Source organism: Podarcis muralis, chromosome 6 (genome assembly GCF_964188315.1).
Source record: "Podarcis muralis chromosome 6, rPodMur119.hap1.1, whole genome shotgun sequence".
In the NCBI taxonomy this organism is placed as follows: domain Eukaryota; kingdom Metazoa; phylum Chordata; class Lepidosauria; order Squamata; family Lacertidae; genus Podarcis; species Podarcis muralis.
The window spans coordinates 39739326-39761926 of record NC_135660.1 but is presented as its reverse complement, the minus strand read 5'-3'; the positions used below and the strand labels follow the sequence as shown (position 1 = coordinate 39761926).

The 22601-nt window shown below is 41.2% G+C and overlaps 2 protein-coding genes across 7 annotated transcripts in view; both read left to right on the top strand.

The window, feature by feature from the left end:
• Window positions 1–22601, top strand: part of LOC114598132 (nuclear body protein SP140-like protein) — a 402008-nt gene that overhangs the window by 180356 nt on the left and 199051 nt on the right. The gene's annotated exons all lie outside the window — the stretch shown is intronic.
• The window catches only part of NGEF (neuronal guanine nucleotide exchange factor), a 60444-nt gene that overhangs the window by 22437 nt on the left and 15406 nt on the right, over window positions 1–22601 (top strand). For 4 of the 5 annotated variants that reach the window (XM_028730717.2, XM_028730716.2, XM_028730715.2 and 1 more), the window contains 5 exons: window positions 6928–7158; window positions 8012–8154; window positions 11107–11381; window positions 17538–17698; window positions 19992–20144. In XM_028730717.2, coding sequence (XP_028586550.2) covers window positions 6928–7158; window positions 8012–8154; window positions 11107–11381; window positions 17538–17698; window positions 19992–20144 — 963 coding nt within the window. Of the gene's footprint in view, window positions 1–5551; window positions 6392–6927; window positions 7159–8011; window positions 8155–11106; window positions 11382–17537; window positions 17699–19991; window positions 20145–22601 lie in introns of those variants that run through there. The other variant, XM_028730718.2, reaches the window with a different exon arrangement.

The window sequence follows — 22601 nt, the reverse complement described above, 5'->3', positions numbered from 1 at the left end:
CCTCTTGTGGTGTTTTTTTTAAATAATGTATTTGCCCACAAAAAAGTAAGGACAAGAAAAATGCTATTAGCCATATAAAATTCCTGCATGTTATTTAGAGAAATTGCAATGCCACAATTAAGTATGCAGGAATCCTCCTTCCCAATAAAGTTATGCTATATATCCCTAGCTAAATGTTTCTTTCCACATAATTCCCCAGATGTTTTGCAAAAGCAGGAGTCTCCAAATTTGACCTGAACTTGAAGGCAAAATTCAGTGCCAATATAGGGTTATGAGTTGGCCCACTCCCCACGAAGGAAGTTCATTAGACTAAGTACACCATCTTGGCAAATCTGTTTCTAACATTTCCTTTCTTGCAGGGGGAGGGGGCTCAAGGATGCTTTCCTCCAGCAGGGTTTACTTCAGGTTTCAAAAACAAGACAGCTAGCAGGAATGATTAAAAATGGCCTAGGGGCAACTGAAAGGAGACTTGGCAGGCAGGGAACTGCCTCCCACAAGCTGATTCTCCTCTGCAGTTTCCCTAATCCAGTCCCTATATTAGCAGGAAAGGGAGGAAAGGGGCTAGGAATGTGCTGTAGCATCCTTCAAAATCCCTTAGATGATTCACTTGATTTGGACTGTCCAAATTCACCTCCAAATTCTGCTTTCGGCTGACTTTAGTAACAATCCTTGTTACATGATGTAGATGGAAATGTTCTCATTTAAAAAACAAGAAAAAAACCCACCACAAATATTTTAGCATAATCTGAGGTGTATATTTCCTCTTGGTTTGAATAAAAATTCCTTAGAGGACGTTTTTAACACCTTGTAGGGTGTTTTTCCACCCCTTTAAAAAATTTTTTGCTATTATATCATGACAGATATAAATGAGCTAACCTCAGCTGCTAAGAGAGCTACAGCAAATTACATTTAGCAAATGTAAATAGGATTTTAAAATGTAAATAAGCTGTCAGCTTCACTTTTGCATTGGAAAGAAAAATCCCACATACCTGAAATACACAGGAACTGATGTCAGAAGTAACCGAATTGTGAAGGAGCTTAAGGATTTACATGCAATCACTTGGGGGGGGGGATAAATGAAGATTTTAAAATATGTATTAAGAAAATTATTAGGAGACTTTGAGCTTCTCTGCTGAATTATTTATATAGGTCATATTTAAGCAATTGTATAGGACAGAACCCAAGCAAGAGCATCATAGCTAGTCCAGCTTTCCCACCTCTGCCTTACTCTTGAGAGCTATATTCATTCCCTAAATCTATTATGGATGGGTAGAATATCACATTAATGTCACTGACAAGTTACTTCATATATCATGTAATTGTGGGATAAGATCATGCAAAAAGAGATGCCTTTGGCTTTGCATAAAAGGGTAGGGTAGATCTGGAGTCAAAGACAATCATTCTTCTAGAAGCACTAGTTATACCAATTTAATTACTTTTTTGAGGTGACTGCTATCTAACCTGCAGTATTTATGTATAATAGAATTTAACAGAAAAAAATGCATTACAAAACCGTAAAAAGGTCAACCAATTTAGTAGTACATAAACCAATTTAGCAGCACATTGTTAAAGAACTTGGCCAGATGCACTGAATTGTTATAAATGTAAAAATTAGGCATCAGTGAATTGAATTTTCCATTAAAGTGTACTCAAGTGCAGAGATTAAAGTTAACTGATCACTTTGCTAAAAAAATGTGTTACTGGATGATAACACTGGAAGAAATAACGTCACAATTCATTATTATCCATTTGTGGTACAAAGGAGTAATAAGGCATTTTAGAAGTAATTCGTTCAAATGCAATGATGGGATAGAATCTTTAAAGAGATCAAGTATCCAAGGTCTAAATAATTTTAAATTAGGTATTGGAAACGATCCTGCTATATTTTGCTGTATTGTTTTTCAACAGATACCTGGGTAGTTTCAAATCCAATCTTCTACTGTGCACATTTTTATTTCTTCCTCTTTACTGTTTCTTCCCTTTTAGCTGGCAGTCCATTAGCACACAACTTCTATTACTACTTTTGCTTAATCAAAGTCTTCCTACTTTCTTTTACCTCAGAAAGGAAGTGGTATACTGTACACACCCGTTTCCCATTACCCTATGCAATACTTCTCAAAACCCAAATTCAGGTAATAGACACTGAATCCAGGTTATGCATTGCAGTCAGGTTGATTCCTGGTTCATCTAATTGGTTCTTCGGTTTATTCATTTATTTAGTAAAGGATTCCTTTCTACATAACCTTTGCACGGCTTCACTCATGCCTATAATCTGAGATTGGTTCTAATATCAGGATCGACCCCCACAACCCTCTCTTCCATCATATATGTGATTTAGCATTATCTCTGCAGGAATGCTGGCAATATTATGAGGGAGTCTTCATATCTTGTGACTAGATCATTAGACCAAAATGCTGTTTTTCAGTCTTTTCTAGTAATCAGTGCTTTGAATTGACTGCCAAATTTGAAGTTTCTATTTTTTGTGGAAACACAAAGAATTTGAGTACTTTCATCAGTGTAAGTGAAGCCCAAGCATCTGTATGGAGATCTACATTGAATTAACATACAAATCAAGAAGCACAGTAGCCATATTCAATGAGTGTACAAGTCAATATGTGCTACAAAATAAGTAATTACTTCCCAGTCACAGAACCTTTAATTACTAATACAGAGATTCATACAACCTTTTCCTTTGAGCCACCTTTTTCAAATATTAAAGATAGTGGAAATCTGGCTCTGATCTCCTGCTGAGGGATTGAGGTTTACCACCACAATTTGTCTCAACCTGTCCAAAATTTACATAAGAACAGCCTGCTGGATCAGGCCAGTGACCCATCTAGTCCAGCATCCTGTTCTCACAGTGGCCCACCAGATGCCTGTGAGAAACCTGCAAGAAGGATTCCAGCACAAGAGCAGCACTCTCCCCTCCTGTAGCTTCCAGCAACTGATACTCGGAAACTTTACTGTCTCCAACTGTGGAGGCAGAGCATGGCCATCTTAGCAATACAAGACAAATACGGTACCTTTATTGGCATTGCAAGTTAAGACATTTCAAGTCCATGGGATAAATTAAAAGGGACAGTAATGAGGCTGTCGAGGGTCACAAGGCACTCAATTGTTCTGCTTCACTCTGTCTATTCCCTTGAGGGATGATTCATTAAGAACCCTTCCGGGTAAGATGGAGACAGGGCCATCTTTAGCAGATGCGGTGCCGGGGTGCAAATATCTGCCCAATGCCCCCAAATTACCATGGATAGTCGATCAATTACCATGGATCCTGCTGATCGAGAAGCATGGGTACCCCCCACAAAAATTTATAATCCGGAAAATAATTGGATTACATGAAATGTATTGTTATAATTTGGACTAATTGGTTTGGTGTGTTTAATTTGGTAATATGAAACTTAATAAAAATTATTTTTTTTAAAAAAATTACCATGGATAGTGTTGGAGTGGTCACAGCTGCACACTGCCAGCCATCCGGGGGGGGGCACAACTCTCCCCCATGCCACTGCGGGACAGCGATCCTCGCAGAGGCTTGGGAGTGAAGTTGCACCCCTCCCAAGCCTCCGCAGGAATCGCTCTCCTCCCAAGGAGGCTTGGGAGGGAAGCTGCACGCCCGCCAGCCTTATGGTTGGCGGGACGCAGCTGGTGGGCGTGCAGGGAAAGGGGAGTCGCCGGCAAAGCTGCGCAGTTCCCCCACTTGTTGGGGCACCCCTGAGAGGCCGGCGCCTTGGCGCAGCTAAGCCCTATGGGAAAGACGGCTCTGGATGAAGATTAAAAAGGAAGCCACTGAGGCAGTAACGTCCTTGTCCCTGTCCGCTAGGAGGAACCTCATTTGGCTCTCTCTCAGAGCCGTGGGTCGCAGGCCCAGCATCTTGCTCAGCATCTGTTTGCGGAGTTTGCTGCCACCTAGGCTAGCGTTCATCAATAGCGCTCTCCTCCATGAATTTGTATTATTCTTTTTTAAAGCCATCTAAGTTTCCTTAGATGTTTCCTTACCATGTTTCCTGCTTGGCAGGGGGTTGGACTCGATGGCCCTTGTGGTCTATTCCAACTCTATGATTCTATGATTCTATAAGTTAGTGGCCATCACTGCCTCCTGTGGGAGCAAGTGAAGAAAATCTACTTTGAATTCCTGGCCTCTTCATACTCTGTCTCTCATACAGGGTGAGTCCTTTAAAAGAGGCCCCGTGGATACAGAGTACACATGTTCCATGGGGCCTCTTTTAAAAGACTCACCATGTACTAGGCTGTACAGTGGTGCCTCGCAAGACGAAAATAATCCGTTCCGCGAGTCTCTTCGTCTAGCGGTTTTTTCGTCTTGCGAAGCAACCGTATTAGCGGATTAGCGCTATTAGTGGTTTAGCGGCTTAGCGGCTATCAAAGGTTTAGTGGCTTAGCAGCTAAAAGGCTATTAGCGGTTTAGCGGCTTAGAAAAAGGGGGGGAGCGAAAAAAATGGCGAGACTCGCAAGACGTTTTCGTCTTGCGAAGCAAGCCCATAGGGAAATTCGTCTTGCGAAGCAGCTCAAAAACGGAAAACCCTTTCGTCTAGCGGGTTTTTCGTCTTGCGAGGCATTCGTCTTGCGGGGCACCACTGTAGCTACCCACAAACTTGGGCATGCACATATGCCCCTCTATACATAATGCTTCAAGAAATGTACAATGTACCCACATGCTCATGCTTTCTGTTTTTCCTCCAATGCCCCTCCCACCTTACCAATGTCCTAGGCCTAGGGTGAAGAATCTCAAGTTTCCCATCAGCAAGAATATTACTAGGACTGCCTCACTGAAATTTCTTCAACTTAACCATCCAATATTTACTTCCATCCACTAAAATTAGCTGACTGGAACATAAAACTTATCCAAATGCCCAACCCACCCTGCTCTGCCCCTTTTATGAGCTGCCAAACCCCTCAAGTAGCAAAATCATTTTAACCTTACCACCACCCCTTGTTTCTCAATTGCACATACAATATGGGTCAAACTGTGTGCTCAGGCAATACCAGGATACAGCTAAATTGTTCATGTAACTTGACCCAAGTGGATACCAATTTAAGTGAAATAATTTTATCCAAACTGTTCTAATACAGTGTGTGTGTGTGTGTGTGTATCTAAAATATTAAAGTATAATTGAAAAATAATTGACTTTTCTTTAAACCCAGGAATACAGATATAGGTTATGTAACACCATTGCCTATATTTCATAATTCTTATTTCCTACTGTTTGCATAATTTCCAAAGAGGCAGATGAGAACTAGCCTTTATACAAAATGTGCCCCATTTCTGAGTTTTTATTTCAGTTCTCAAGCTTGGCATAAATACCTAGAGGAAGATGTGTTTGCTCCAATTTGGCACATGAAATAGAAATTCAAATGCTGATGTTTGAAAAATATCCCTGAATCAGAACATATAACATTGAAATCCAGATCAAGAAGGGTTTTTGTAGCATGTATTATTTTCCTGTGTTTGTGTGGAATTTCTGCAGAGCTAGGAACTCAGAGGTAATGAGGGAAGACATGTAGAACTGACATGTATTTCTGTAGTTTAGATCTGGTTATCTTTGTATTTTTGGATGACAGTGCATTCAATTATTAATTTTCATTCTGTAAAAATAAGTGCACCAAAATAGAAAGGAATAGAAGAAAATAACTCTCCTCCTACACTCCAGCTTGCAAGAGAATGCAAACTGGACATCAGATGAACATTGTAATCTCTTTGCTGGATCAGAGCTAACATCCTTATTATAATCCAGCATTGTGCCTTCAGAGTGGTCAGGCAGATAGCCCTGAGAAACTCATGAGGAAACCTATCTATTGTTGTTTGCCTGCAGATATGTTCTCTTGGAAGATGGATGTCTCATTTTAGCTATCATGACTAATAACAAGTGGTAGACTTCTATAAATTGCACAGTCCTAATAAGAGGCTAACTTCATTCAGGATGAAAAGCCATGTCAATTCATGTGGCAAACGCCACAAACCGTATCATTGGTTGAACTGCTGCAGTTGGAACATTTTTATATGTAAGCCACCTTGCGTTCCATCAGGGGAAAGGGCAGGGTATAAACAAATATTTAATAATAACTACCATTATTGCCCGATTTTCCACGCGAAAACACAAAGGGGGATCCTGAACATAAGCATGCAATGAAAGGGAGGGGGGGACTAAAACCCTTCCGTTTACCATTCCGAGTGTGACTTGTAAGATCATTGAATCCTTTATAGGGTTAAGTGTTCTCGTTAACAGCCTTATACAAGTTGTCTGTTGCACAGGAGAGCTCTCGGGTCCAATCCCTGGCACTACAGGATCTCAGGTGGCAGAGCTGACTGTACTGAGTGAGACCTTGGAGAGAGTCTGCCAGTCAGAGAGGACAATAATGGGCTAAAAGGGTAGGCTAGTTTCTAAGGAGCGCTCCCTCCCAACCCCTCCCAAGTGTTTCCCAGACTCCTGGGGGAAACAGGTGTCCGCTCTTCTGCGTGGAGATTACCTGTTTTGCAGCGGTGCGCGCGCCTCTCTTTGCCTAGAGATCTCTTTTTGGGGGCGGGGAGGGGGGTTCTCGTTAAAGACCAGTGCGCGGGGGTGGTTGGGGCTTTCTCTTGAGTTTTGGGCGCAGCAGCTGCGAGGGACTTCTCTGCCTGCTGTTCTCCACCGTGTGCGCCCGAGAGAGTGGTCTTTGTGAACAGGACAAAAACTGAGGGGGTGTGGGGAGGTCATTTCGCCTTCTTTAGGAAGGTGGCTGTTTGGGGATTGAGCGGAAGAAGTGGGCGCTCGGGAGCTGCTCAGGAGTAATAAGGCGAGGGAAGGCGCAGAGGGGGCGGCAGTGGCGGCCTCCCTCCCCCTCGTGCGCCACCGACCTTTCTTCTCTCTCTCTCTCTCTCTCTCTCTCTCTCTCTCTCTCTCTCTCTTATTTCCCCCTCCCGCGCAGGCTGCTCCCTTCCTACCCCGGTTACCGTGGCAACCGCCCGGACTCCCCCAGCCCCGCGCCTGCTGCGGAATCGCTCCGTAGCAGTAGCAGCCGCTCGCTGCAGGACTCGTTGCTGCTGCCGTCGCTTTCGCCGCCTCGCATGGAGCTCCTGGCTGCCGCGCTCAGCGCCGCCTGCGCCCTGGACCATGAAGGCTCCGCGGAGAGCGTGGCCGGAGCCCGCCCGCCCGGCAGGTGAGCCAAAGAGGAGGAGAGCCCTTCGCCCTCCTAGAGCAGGGGGCGCCCCCTTCGACGTAGACCTCAAGACTCGCGAGCGGGAAGTTCGCTGGTCTTGGCGCCAAGCCGCGTGCCCCGCGTGCCTGCCCGCCCCCTGTAGGGAAGGTGGGGCAGAGCTCCCCTCTGGACTCCCCCGCAGGCAGGCACCCGCCGCCAAGTCCGAAGGCTTAGTTTCCAGGTCTCCTCGAGGCTGCCCTCCTCCATTTCTCTTCCCGTCCATTTCTCGGACGAGGGAGCGAGGGTTAAAGCAGCCGCTGCCCTCCCCGCCTCTCCCCAGCTCGGCCGCTCACTCCCGCGCTTCTGAGTCGGGGCGTCGAAGTGGTTCCCTCCGCCCCTCCCCTGAGTGCTGTGAGGGACCGGAGACCAGGACTTCCCGAGGTGGAGTGGGGTATAGAACACCAGGGAGAGTGTGTGAGCCCCGGCACCTCTCCTTTTTGCAATGTTATCATTGGCTTGCACCTCCCTAGGAAAGGTTGATTCCTCATTTGCCCTCCTTTCTGTTGCCCCTCTTGAACCCCACCCCTCCTTTCCTTTCGCCTGCTTCACTTCAGCAGGGGCTTACTGGATTTTTCCTTTCTTTCTGGGAGGGAGCCCAGTGTGCTCAGTTTCCAGGGACCGTGGCAGTGAGGGCGTGATAGATCCTGGAGTCAAATGTTAAGTTTGGTTTATTTACCTTGGTCCCTTTAAGAGCACTTGCAGCCCATGTAGTCCCTTGCTGTTAGCCCGAACTGATTCTGCCAGTAGGGTGGGAAGGAAACAGAACGGGCATCCATACTCCTTGGTTTGTTTTTGTTGTTTTTCTCACCCAAAGTGAGTCTCCTTCCATGGCTGGACCAGTTTCTAGTTCCGAAGAAAGCCCTGTGCATCCCGACTGCCCGGCTGCTTTCCCCGAGGCTCTGCAAGTGATTCATCCCATGACAGCTGACTCTTGGAAAAACTTCATTGAGCAAATAGGTAAGACCAACACTCAGGCTGCAGTCGGGTGTGCTACTAGTTACAGTCAAATGTTCCACCTTCTGGGAAAGTTATTTTTCTTTTTCTTTTAAAATGGTATTGGAGGTTCTAGTGTGTGCAAATGAATCTCACATGACCTTAGCCCGTGAGTCATATCCACCTCAGTAAGACATCCATAGGATTGTATGGATGCATAAACATCCATAGGATTGTTGCTGTACTATATATAGCAAAACAGAAGGCAGAAGAAGTTGGCTGCACATTCCCCACTTTCCATAAAACTGGATAACACTCTTTGTTTTTCTATGGGTGAAATTAATGAGTATGTGTTCATATGTCATTAAGAAACATAAAACACACCAGAAATAAATTTGAGATCTGTAAAAACACCTTCCCCACCCCAAAGACCCTTCACACTTATGAGCAGTATTTTTGGAGGACAATTTTTCCTCCAAAAATAGGCCATCTAAGCAAGATCATTTCAGAGCATTTTTCCTGAACTATTTAAGGCACCACCAGCAGCAGTATATGCTATCGTTTCTCATAAAAGAACTGAGCTGGCTGTCTTTGCTAGCATCTTACCAGCTCTTATCATCCTTATGCTTGTTGTTATCACTTGCAGTGCGGTAGCGTTCATACTGGATGGTGTAAATAAAGGGGGATTGTGAAGTGGGGACCAAAGCTTGTCTTTCCATGACAGCAGTATAAAAAAGCCCCACCCCATTTTACATTCAAGAAAAAGATACCTGGAATATCTGAGCAAACTGGTAGCATATATGAGTATTTTTGATGATCTTCTGGTTCCATTCATACAGTTGTAGAACTGGAAGGGATCCTAAGGATCATCTAGTCCAACCCCCCGCAATGCAGGAATATGGAGCTGTCCCATAAGGGGATTGAACCGGCAACCTTGGAGTTATCTGCACCACGTTCTAACCAGCTGAGCTATCCATATCCCTATAGAGGCATAATTATGTCTTTTCAGTATTATGACTTGTTTATTAGCTCTCTTGAACTTTATACTGCCTGACCAGCAAATAGTTAAGGTATATGCTTCTCTTTCAGAGAAGAAGCCTTCTCGTAGTCACTTGATATATATATAATTACTGTCTCCAGCCAAGATCACTAAAGTATTATTTTTCCCCATCCCATTCCTTTACCATACTCATGGTTTTGTTTAATGCTAAGCATAGCCTTGATTATTTACAAAAAAATAATAATCAGCTTTTGAAAATATGTAATAACATAGTTCAAGTGGAATTATGCAAGTATAATTTCACTAGAACAGCACAATGCATTTAAGTGTAATCTCTCATTTTCAGTTAAGTGTAGGAAGCTAACAGGAAAGTACATGGTTTCCAAGGTACAGTTTCTCCTACTGCTATTTTAATCCCATTCTGAATAGCGTTCCAGAAAGAAGCGATTACTGAATATACTTGCACTATGGGAAAAAGCTCGTTCCTTATACCACTTCCCCATTATAAATCATGTGTATTATCTAAGATTATAAGCTAAATATAGTTTAGTATACAGAAATATTAAAGTACTTGACACAGAGGTATGTGAAGCAGTTCATGAGTTACAATTTTGATTTTCTTTACATTAGGTAAAATGTAAAATTGTACTGAAATTGATATACTTTTTAAAAAGTCCATTCTCTGCTTACTGGAGCTGAAGGGGAAAGCAATTTTAAATTGCATTTAACTTTCAAATGAAGGGAGTGGCTCGCAAGAAATTAGCACAAACTGGTGTTTTGATTTATTTAAAATGGGATTTACAGTTTTATCTGGTGCAAGATTTTATTCTCCTCTTATAGGGCAGGCCTAGTGAAAATCCAAAATAAATTTTGTAAAACGCTGTGGTATTATTGAAATCCCATAAGAAATAGTAGGATTTGGTTATTATTGTTACTATATATTATTACTATTTTCAGTGGTCTTGTATGATACTAATTATGAAGTATTCCTCATATTTCTGCACAACCTGATACACAATTGCAGGAGCATTCTTGCGCTGCTAAAGTTTGTTTTTTGAAGGTAACGTAGTGTATTATGGGAAGACCTTGTATCTCATTGCGAATCGTGGGATACTACAGGTTTCATTATATACTCCTTCATTGTCAACAAGTTGGTGAAGTTGCTGGATCAGATCAAGTGAAAATTTGAAATTATGTTCTCTCAGTAAGTCATGTCCCTTGCATCTGTGACCAGAACATTGGTTAGCAGAAACAAAGATTGCTTCTAAACTATTATTTGCAAAGCCATTTCAAACCATGGTTTAAAATAATAGTTTAGAAGCAATTGCTGTTTAGAACTAGCCAAAGTTTGTCCAGTTTAGGCATCACAGCAGGCTATGATATTGCAAACCATGAAAGGCAAAAGAGGGAGAGGACTATGTACCCATGTGTCCAGGTCATTCCTAATCTCCAAGTTATACTCTAGATTTTAGATCAGCATGACAACTGACCTTGGCCTAAGTTGAGCTGTTCTTAATTGCTATTTGGTGGCTTTAGCTAGTGTGCAATATTTAGTCCTAGATATGTCTCAGAGACTAGAATATTGCAGCCTAAATGGGTGGGTTTTTTCATGCTCAGATTGAGCAGCGTATTTGGGATTGGGGAGGAAATTTCCCAGGTTGGATAGGCTAATGACTCTAAGTTTTGGCTTTTCTTTTGCTTGCATCAACTAGAGCTATTTGTTCTGCAGTGATCTTTCAATGGCTTGTAGGATGATACTGATTTAAAACACAATCCTGGAGACTAGGTGTTTGGAATCACTACTCTAACATTGTTTCAGATTCCAGCTTTCCTTTTTCTAAACTGTTCTGGCTGAAGCAGCCAGGATAGACAATATTCAAAATTTGTGCAGTAGCAACTACTGTTGCTCGACCAGGACATGGCTCTGGAGGAGTAGACATTCAAAGAACAAATCTGTGTGCTTTGGTGCTTTGTAGGGCTTTTGTATCAAGAATATCGGGATAAATCTACACGTCAGGAGATTGAAACCAGGCGGCTGCAGGATTCACAGACAGATGCAGAAGAGTGCACAGCTACTGAAGACACAGCATCACAGACAGAAGCCACAAATACCGAAGAAAGCAAGGCTGTTCCCCAGATATGCTTGCTCAGGAATTCCACTTCCAGGTTTAATTTGTGGCAAGATCTTCCAGAAGTCAGGAGCAGTGGTGTTCTGAATATTCTCCAGCCAGATGAGATCAAACTTCAAGAGGTAATACAGCTTCAGGGAAGGGTGGATGAAAGGAGCATTGCACTGCTGACATTTCAGTGGAAAACTCTGTGGGTTGACTCATTTAATACAAAACGGCACAGTTTAATGTTAATCTCATTGATATTAGTAAAGCGACTGTTTTGTGAAATCTTTAATTTACTCTCCTTACTTTTGAAAAGTCATGGCCATCCTGTTTTTTCTCAATCCCTGCCAGTTTCTGCCTCTAGAACAAGGTTGGGCTGCTATAGTAACATTAATGGAAGACAAAGTCAGGGCTAAAGTTGCTAAAACTGATAATGCAAGCGTCTTTAAGTTCACCAAAAGCAATAAAGCAGAAAAAAAGGCATGAGAGGGCTGTAATAAACTCTACAGAAGTGTGAGTGAAGGACCATTGGATTATCTGTATATTCTTCTCCATGCGTGGAGATGGAGGCCTTCTCACTGTGGTATATAAAAAGCTCTACTGTCAATAGGCTGTTGGGGCAAGGGATGGACACATTCCCATTCTTCTGGTACAGCCTTAACAAGCAAGAAAAACTGTACCAGCCCTGAAGGTGGCATAGCAATTTTGCTTCCCATTGAATGCAAGGGGGGGGGGCAGGAAATGAAAGAAAAAACCCAAACCCAAGCTGATAACCAGGTACAAAGAAAGAGAGTGAAAGGAAAAAGCTGCCTCTAAGTTTCTGTCCTGGGTGGTATGGTATTGAACTTGAACCTTCCCTTTCATCTTCAACCTCTATAAGATTGCTGTTAGGAAGAAAGAAAGAAATTGCAGAGATTGCAAATTAATTAAATGCATCAGTCCTTATTGTGAAAGATGTTGGAAGAAGCTCCCTTTCTTTTATTCAGAAATGACAGTTTTTAGATGAACTGAGAAACTAAACCATAATTTACTCATTCACTGGGAGTGGATGGCTTTCACTAAAGAGTCCTTCAAAATCTCAAATGATAGAATTGTTGATCTTATAATCAAAATACTACACATAACTTATCACTTAATTATTTAATAATTAGGAGGTAAACAATGTCATACCATTTTTTTTCAGAAGCATGCCAGAGGCTCCAGGAAATTATTAACCAGTCAGAAATTTCTGTGTAGATTGCCTTAATAGTTATTTCCACCAAACATCTATTCATTAATTTTTCATTTTGGGCTATGCAGCTTATAATCAAAGTAAAAGCAATAAAATGTAAGCTATGCAGCAAAATAAACAAGACAGAGAGCTAAAAATAGAGCCAGCCAAGAGAAAATAATAGAGCTGTTGAACGTATACAAGAAAAATCATTACTGGAGGCGGGGGGAATCAAGGGGAAGTTTTAATGTTTGATGTTTTACTGTGTTTTTCATATTCTGTTGGGAGCTGCCCAGAGTGGCTGGGTCAACCCAGTCAGATGGGCAGCATACAACAAACAAACAAACAAAGAAACAAACAAACAAACAAACAAACAATAATGTAGCAATTTTAATACCTGGGTGAAAGATGCAATTTCCTCTCTTCTGCATAACTATTAAAGGTGCAGAAGCCCTGTTTTGTTTAGTATGTATTTCACCAGCTGTTATACATTGAAGTACATATGCTCTTCAATACGGATAATCCAGTGAGCACATTTGGAATACTCTGTATGGATGTAGTCATCTGAAAAAGAATATTTAGGAGCTGGAGGAAATACAGTCTGCAGGTTTTTACTGTGGTACGAGTGCTGGGCTAAACAGATCTTTGTTTTGATCCAATGTTCTTTGTTTTGATTCAGTAGTCTCTTTTTAATGTGTGGAATCATACATAGTGTAAATGCAGAACAGCACAATGCAATTGTTGGGAATTCAGAATTCAGCATCCTGAATATTTCAGCTGCTATCGTGGTTTTTAAAGGAAATTTCTAATCTTTATGGTTGTACACATACAAAATAGGCTTAAAATGGTCAGATTTCAGCTTTTCTGGGCACAGCATTTTGGTTACCTTGGTGCATTATTTTTAATGGTGGAGAGTATGCATACTTCCACAAGGCACAAAACTGGGGCAGTCACTATATACCGTATGTCCCCATGGTTGACATATAGCTGCAATCCTATACGCACTTACCTGGGCATAAATGTCATTGAACTCAATGAGGGTTATATCTGAGTAGTGGAATATGACTCTGGTGTTTGTCTGATGTTATGCCTTGCTGCCAAAACTGCAGGATTCCTGCCATAAGGACCTATTTTCCCCCCGTTTTTGGCTGATTTTATTAAGTCTAAAAATAGCTGAAGAGTTGTAGGAGTAATGACAGGCTCCTAGCTCCAAGAAAGGATTTTAGATCCCAGGAAAGGTCAACCATTTCTTATTTACACTTTGTACGACCAGCCTGAGCGTTAGTATCATTTCTTATTTAGTAATTCTTAGTCTACAGATGTTTTAAGTTCAAAATCTGAGAGCTTTGAAAGGCAGATATTATGGAATTAACGATGGTGATTATTTTCTTCGCCTTGCTTTTCATATCATAACTGGGGCAGATTGAGCTGAAGTATGGCTTAATTTAAATAGCTTCGTGCCTTATGCTTGTTTATAGTATGTGCTGCAGTTGGAATAGCAAATTTTTTAACAAGTCTATTAAAGTATAGCAATTCAAAATGAATAAATGTCAATAGAGGCAGAAGAGATGCTAGAGCCATTTACAATAAATAGCAGAGTAATACTTGTGAAATAAATATGTATTGTATAAATATACCAAAAAATGCAACAACCCAAAAACGGTTGTTGAGGTGTTGATATTATTTTAAAAAACAAAGTTTAAAGATTTTTTAAGAAGGGGGGAGAACTTGACATAGAAGTATCCTTTTCAGTGACATCATACATAACATGTTCCAGCCTAATGCATATGTCAGTCAAGAGACGTGGTTATACAGGTCCAACTTTTTTCAAGGCCATAACTTAAGACACTGTGATGGTCCACAAAGAACAATGAAACTAGAATGGTGGCCTATAGCAACTTTTAACAAATTTTTGTTCTAGATCAGTTGGCATAGGCAAACTGGGTCCTCCAGATGTTTTGGGACTACAACTCCCATCATCCCTAGCTAACAGGACCAGTGGTCAGGGATGATGGGAGTTGTAGTCCCAAAACATTTGGAGGGCCGAATTTGCCTATGCCTGTTCTATCTAGGACATGAGAGCTTCCTAGGATGGAGGATGAGGGCTGCTTTTTGTTTGGTGGGGGGGGAAAGAGCCAACTTTGAAAAAGAGCTATTGCAACGAAGTACAGTAATCAAGGGTACTGTTTAAGGTTTCATAGGGAGGTGCACATAGCGATAGGGGAAGTGGGTAAGATTCACAGCAAGGTGCAAAGGTATATATTCATAATTCAGGATTAAATTAAAGTTAAAAGCATTTGTGTGTTTTTTTAATATATCTTCATTAATTTAAGATACATACATATATGAAAAAACAGACGGACAAACAAGTAAACAAACATACAATCAATCAATCAATCAATCAAACAAACAAACAACAAAAGAATCAAACAAACCACCACACTATAAGATACATCAAGATTAATATAACCATCATCATATATACTCCTGGTACTGAAATCAATTATAAAACTTATAGAGAAGAAAATTTAAAATGACTTCCAAGCATTTGTTATTTTTTTATGCCTCATAATAACCAGATGTGGTTGCCATATGTAACCTGGCACATGTACAGGGGAGCTGACCCTAATGGCAACAAGAAAGGTTCTGGCTACTCTGAAATGGGTCAGCATTGAGTCCAAGTGGTACATTGACAGCACTGGCACAAGGAGGCTCTGGAACTGACTGATTAAAATGATGGGAAATGAGGTTTTTCTGGAGTGGGGTGGCAGTTTGCTTTCAAGCCTCTTGTATCCTATCCCACTAGAGAGTGCTGACAGCTTCTAATACTGCACCTATTGGGAACTATTTACCCTTGTTTTACGCAGGGTGGCATTGAAGCAATTGTGGCTCAGGCCTTTATGCGTACTGCAGCAACTACAGAACGAGACGGAATTGGTGTGCCCAACAAAGATTTATACCTAAAACTGTACAGGCCATTCTTAAAGCAACATAGGCAAATTTTGGTTGAACGAAGCTAAGAAAAGGGAATTATATAAGTGTTCTGATTTATAAAGCGTCAAAAGACCATAGGCAACGAAAAATGAATTGGAAGGGATGTTGTGTCCTCAAGCGATGGAAAAAGTAAACTGCTTAGAAAGTAAGTGATAAAGTTATTTTGAAAAGGTTGACAGAGGTGAATCTATCACTATCCATATTAGATGAAATAGTGAAACACGCACAAAGGCTGAAAGAATTGACTACGCATCTGTAAAGAAAGCGAGCAAATGTTTGCTAGTACAATGATCCTAAATCTAGATCTGGATCACCGTATTTCTGTTTTTAAGCCTGTCCAAACAGGTTTTGGTGTGAGACAAAGTGGGGGGAATTAGGGATATAGGTTTCCAATAAACACAAATGCTGGTTCTAATTGAAAATTAGAGTAACTGCACAAGATAGTGGGCTGAAATATTTTAAACTGCTAGGGGTTATAAGGCAGGAAAAGGAAAACTAATGGAATACTGATAAAAATGACTATATCACTGATGGATAGCTTTAATTATCTAAACATCTGTTGAGAATGAATCACCAATGTCATTCTTGAGCTACGTATATCGAAAATAATTGAAAGATGCAGAGGAGACAAGCCAGAGGGAAGACATTACTCAGGTTCTTGTACTGGTCTAGCATGGAGAATGTGATTGTAATGGAGAAGACTTGGAACAACTATCTAGCAATTATAAGAATTGATAAATGTATTACTATATCGTAAAAATACTTATTCATGATGATGCTAAGCACTGAGCTGTTCAAAGCAGTGAATGAGCTTGAAGGCCAAGAACACTTCTTTTGGCAATTCTAAATATGTTTCTTCCTTCTTGGTGATTTTAGTCTTAATACTTTGTCGTACCCTATTCCAGTTCACATCCAAACTCTGGTCTCTGCTGTGTGCTTTGATTTAAAACTTAGTCTCATCCTGGACTTGCAGCATTATTTTTTCCTGCCACAGAGGATTATCTTTGGAGGAACACATACATAAGATACTTCACCAGAATGAAAATCAAAATAGATTTTTGCAGGGAAGTATGTGAAAATGAGGCTACTAACAAAGACTTTCCCTCCTACAAAAGTCATGTGCATTTTCCACCAGTATTTCACTACAGAAGACAAATGTTATGTAAGAATTGGAACTTAAATGTTACATTAGGAGTTGGTCTTCCTTTGCTGCTTTTTCATGACTGAGTGCAGTTATGCAAGAAACTGATTAATATGAATATTTATTGAACGTTTTTGGAAGACAAAACTGTTAGGGAAAATTGATATATTCAAAATGTTGCTTGTAGTGTTGTACCACATTTTTTGCACACCACTATTTGTTGAAGTGGAAAGTCGGGTGTCAAAAGCTTTTTTAAATGCCCTCCCTTGGTTGTTGTTGGGTTTTTTTTGCAGCTCGGCACTATTTTTCCACTAGCAAACACGATAATGACGCAGCACCATATAGCCTGTCAGATTTAGCTGTGTGACAATGTCACTGACAAAGTCTTTGCAATGCCGTCACTGATTGGAGAGGAAAGAAGGAATGAATCCCTGTTGTTGCCAAGGAGATTGGCAAAATTCACATTCCTTGCTGTGCTCAGTTTTGCCTCTGCCCCCCCCCCACTGGCATGTGGCCCCCAGAATGTGGTGGCCCAGGAAGGAATGTGGTCCTCGTGTTCCCCACCCCTGTTACAATATCTTCACAATTAGAAAATTAAGTATTTCAGGTAGCATACTCAAGTTTCAACTCTTTAGAAAAAGCATTCTGAGGTGGTTGTGGTTGTTTTAAACTTACATGTTCTGATTCAGCTGTAGTTGTACTTTGATTAGCAACTCCAGATGGGATGTTCAGTCCCATCTGCATCAATTCTGCACCCCAAAATTCGTTGTCATCCAGATCCATATGGTGTGGTCTGGCTTGGTAATCGGGGTGGTAACTCTATAGAGCTGTGAGCTTTTGCCCTGTGACTGTGAATACTAGACTTGCCTACCTGTCACTGAGGCTTTCAGAGCCTTCACTTATATTGTGCATCCATCATTCATGTACAATTTTGGAATTCTTCTGCAGGCCATGTTTGAACTGGTTACCTCAGAAGCTTCGTATTACAAGAGCCTGAACCTTCTGATATATCACTTCATGGAAAATGAGCGATTGAAAAAGATTCTACATCCTTCAGAGGCTCACATCCTCTTCTCCAATGTCCTAGATGTCATGGCAGTCAGTGAGCGGTAAGGCTTTTAGCGATTAATATGTGTAGGAATTAAATCTCAATTTTGTTGTTGCTGTCCCTGGGGAGGCATAGGTGGGGCCTGTTCGTGTTTTCAGCTTCTGTAAATTATCTTTATAAGTTAATGTCTCCCCTTTTATACTGTAGAGAAATGTACCATTGTCCATAACTATACAGTGGTACCTCGGGTTACAGATGCTTCAGGTTACAGACGCTTCAGGTTACAGACTCCGCTAACCCAGAAATAGTACCTTGGGTTAAGAACTTTGCTTCAGGATGAGAATAGAAATCGCGCAGCGGTGCTGCGGCTGGAGGCCCCATTAGCTAAAGTGATACCTCAGGTTAAGAACAGTTTCAGGTTAAGAACGGACCTCCAGGACGAATTAAGTTCTTAACCTGTGGTACCACTGTACTGACTTAAACAGCATCGTTGTTGAATCCCATACATAATCCTTTATTTTGAACCAAAAGCGATTACATATAAAAGGCCTTAAAATCAGATGGAAACACAGTTCCCTCCCTATTATAGGGAGGTGATTGTCCTGGGTGGAAGATGTGTGGGTGTCATCGTAGTAAGTTGCGAATTTGACTGATCAATGCTGCTCTTCAGCATTACAGTCATGCAGCCTTGCCTCCCATTTCAGTCCAGTGCTGCAGGCCTCTCAGGGCAGGCAAGATATAAATGATACCAGGATCAGAGGCCCAAGCATGGGTTGTGTCATATTCTGTCCTTCTCACCTTTCTTTGGTAAATAGTAATGCCTAGGTATGTACTCATTTTGTGTTGTCGTGACTGGATAAATATGCCAGGGAGAAAATAGAGTACAACTGTTCCTTCACATAGCAACAACAGTGTCATTGCTATTTAGGTTTGTCCTCATTTTTGGCATGATAGGTTTTGTGGGAAATCTCACCCTTTTCAGGGTGAGAATTCTGTGCATACAAATTCTGTTAATGTCTTCATTAATATATATTTTCCGTGTATATTTTGCTAGTTAGTTGAGGACTAAATTAATTTCAGATCAGTGCTGAATTAGAGACAAGCCATATTATTTATTGTTGTTATGGCATGCAAAAGGCAAAGGACCCCTGGACGGTTACGTCCAGTCAAAGGCGACTATGGGGTTGCGGTGCTCATCTCACTTTCATGCTCCGGGAGCTGGCGTTTGTCCACAGACAGCTTTCTGGGTCATGTGGTCAGCATGACTCAACCGCTTCTGGCGCAACGGAACACCGTGACGGAAACCAGTGCTCATGGAAACGCCATTTACCTTCCTGCTGCAGCAGTACCTATTTATCTACTTGAACTGGTGTGCTTTCGAACTGCTAGGTTGGCAGGAGCTGGGAGAGAACAACGGGAGCTCACCCCATCATGGGGATTCGAACCACCGACCTTCTGATAGGCAAGCCCAAGAGGCTCAGTGGTTTAAACCTCAGTGCCACCCACGACATGCATACCACAGTCACTTGCATGCATTTTTCTACATGCTTATTCCCTTCCTCACCTGTACATAGGAAAAAGCTACATTCTCTTCCTGGAAATCAGGCACTTTCTGTCTCATGTATACATTTAACTTAAGAAGAGCCTGCTGGATCAGGCCAATGGCTCATCTAGTCCAGCATCCTTTTCTCACAGTGGCCAACCAGACACCTGTGGAAAACCAGCAATCAGGATTCAAGTACAAGAGCCCTCTCACCATCTGTGGTTTCCAGCAACTGGTATTCAGAAGCATAGCTGCCTCCAATTGTGATGGCAGAACATAACCATCATAGCTAGTAGCCATGGTGTGTCTACAAAAGTGTACACCTATAGCCACATATCTCCCATTTTGCCTGATCTCTGGGGTGGGGGGGAGGAATAAAAATTTCCTTCATAAAATGTCATTGCCAAGGATTAATCAATAACTATTTTCAACTACGTGAAATTCTCCACAATTCCCCTAGAGGGTAGCATGTCTCACTCTGAGAAGCCGGTACAAGATCAAATTATTGTTGACGTTGTACCACTTATTAGTTAGACCTCTTCTATTAAAATAGAATGAAAATAACTGGACTGGTCTCAAAACTGATAGCCAAAGATTAGCTTGGTTGATACGCTGTCTGAGTTTTGGAAAAACTAGCAGAATTAATTTTGAACAAAATGCCAAAAGTATTTCAGAATCTATTTTTTATCTATAAAAATAAAAAGGGGGGGAGTGGAATGTGGCAGAAGCCTCTATTTTAATTATTTGTGTTTGTTGGCTATGTCTGTTGCGGACACTGATGTCAATGATTAATTCTTGGTTTCTTATTTAGTTTCCTCTTGGACCTTGAGAAGCGAGTAGAAGAGAACATTGTGATCTCAGATGTCTGCGACATTGTCTATCAGCACACCATTAATCATTTCTCGGTGTATGTAACCTATGTCTCCAACCAAACCTACCAGGAGAGAGCTTATAAGCAACTTCTGTGAGTGCAATTATTCAGTCATGGCTTGCTTAGTAAAACCAATCAACTGAGACTGACCAATTAGACAACAGATGCCAAATGGTTTAGCACACCGGGGTGGGGTGGGGAAAGAATTTTCACCCATGCTTAATAGAAACTTTTCTCCAAAATGTGCTTGGGTTTCATAGTGTAATCCCATTGCCCACTGGAAAGGAGATAACTAGGCAGAAAGCTGGGATTTGGTATGCAATCAGTTGTGAGTTATTTTTGACATTTTGCACAATTTTCAAACATGCATCTTCCACTGGGTGACTATGTCTGACTGTTATAAATGATCTATTGCACTGGAAGGATTGTTCTGGTTGATGCCATCATTACAAGACAAATGTATGAAATTATCCATAGTTGTGTCTGTTCTAATGGTTTTCTATTGGGCAAGATTATTTTGAAGCATGTGAATGCATTTATGGCATGTGCAATTTGTCTAAAGATTTTTCAGTGTTGAACTGCCAACCTTTTATGTCCCCCTTGCTTATGATGAAGTGGAAGCAATTTAAAATTACAATCCACTTACAACCTTAATTTATTTCAGCAACCTCACTTCCTCCAAGTTCCATTCAAAGCCTTAAAAAAAAAAAGTGAAAAGAGGCAAAGTTTCTTACAATAAAGGGAATAATTTCTGATCTGTAACAGATTTCAGATGTGAAACTCCTGGAATTCTTACTTAAAGCTAAGCTTGCTCTTTGAATAATGAAGAATCTTGAGCACTATGATCCTGTGCATGTTTATTCAGAAGTCTTACTGTATTCAGTACCGTTTACTCCCATCAAGTAAATGCGCATAGAATTGCAGCCTTTCTCCTTGCCCATGCAATCCTGTGTGTGTTTACCTGGAAGTAAATCTCACTCTGTTCAATGGAACTTACTCTCTAGTAAGTGTGTTTAAGTTTATAGTCTAAAAATTAAAAATGCTCATTCATTATAGTCCTTGTGTCAAGTGCAGCTGAATTGGATTAGGGAATCTGCTTCGGATGTTTTCATAATTTAAATTTAATGGCAGTAGTCTGCTAGGATTTGTAATGAGTCTTCTCAATGTACCCGCATTATATATTTGGTTCCTTCGCAAAGGAGAAGAAGGGGTCTGGAAGCCTCCAAAGCATTAAGATAAAAATACTTTAAAAGGATCATGAAAGCTGGGAAATGTTTAGCTGCTTACTTGAATGCTCTGAATGTTTCAGAAATTTTCCACTGTTTAGCTCAATACTTTCTCTTTAACATGTTTATTTTGGCCACTTTCTTTCTTCCGAGAAAGTGAGTAGAGTTAAGTAAGCTACAACTATTCTAGAAGGTGGGGGGGGGGGGGACTAATAACTCATTGTGCAATTTAGTCATTCCTAGCTTTCATTGTATAGATAGAATTTTAATATGCTCAAAGGAAGAGAGATAAATCCTTAAATGAATTCCCTATAGAAGCAGACCTTGGCGACTGCTTCTAACCAGCAGCTAGGCTGTTTTATGAATGCTAGGAAACGATAGCAATCTTGCTCCTTTTCTTTTCCTCGCCATTCAGTCTTTGTTCTCGCTGAAGGAACTCCTAGTCAATTATTTAATAGTAGGTGACTAGATCAGCATACTTAGAGGTCTGTGATGACAAAGGATTAGAATCCCATTTGCCTTCCGTTTGACAGACTGAATATAGACAACACTGGAAAGGAAGTATGGTGGAGAAGAAGCTGTCAATAAGACCAAGCACAGACTTAAAAGTTAGCATAGTGCAGGTGCTTCAGCACTCTTTGACAGCCTGGTCAAGGCACTGAAGGACAATGAATTGATTTTCAAATTGTGAATGTGAGAGGCATCAATCTACTATTGGGAGCAAAGCAGTTCACCTATGTTCCAGCGTTAATAGAAGGCAATAGCACAACAGGACAGGAATATGGAGTCAGCTTGAACTCTTTCAGAAAAAGCTAATGTAGAAGTTTGGTTCAGTATTTTCTCAGTCACATATGTGGTGAATGGTCATGCCATTCTCAGTTCCAGGACCAATTCAATTGCTAGTTCCATTCTTTCCTCCTTCTGCTCCAGAAAAAAAACAAACCTTAGCTGGACCACACCAGGAACAGCATCCTCAGTGGTTATTGCTATGCTTTTAACAGTCTTGTGTGCCTCAGGACCACAATATCTCAAGGGCTGCCTCTCCCCACATGAACCCAGCATTCATCATTGGAGGCCCTTCTTCATGTGTTTATTCTGAGGGGAGATGTGGATGGAGGCAACACGAGAACAGGCATTTTCAGTGGTGGCTCCTTGCTTGTGGAATGCTCTGCCTAGGGAGGTCTCCTGGCACCATAATTATCTATTATTAGGTGCCAGGCAAAAAGGTTTATTCCCCCTGGACTTTCAGCCCCTAATTTGGAGTGTATTAGGCATACTTGTGCCCTCTTTGTCGCTTATTTTGTAGTGGGGTGTGTTATATTGG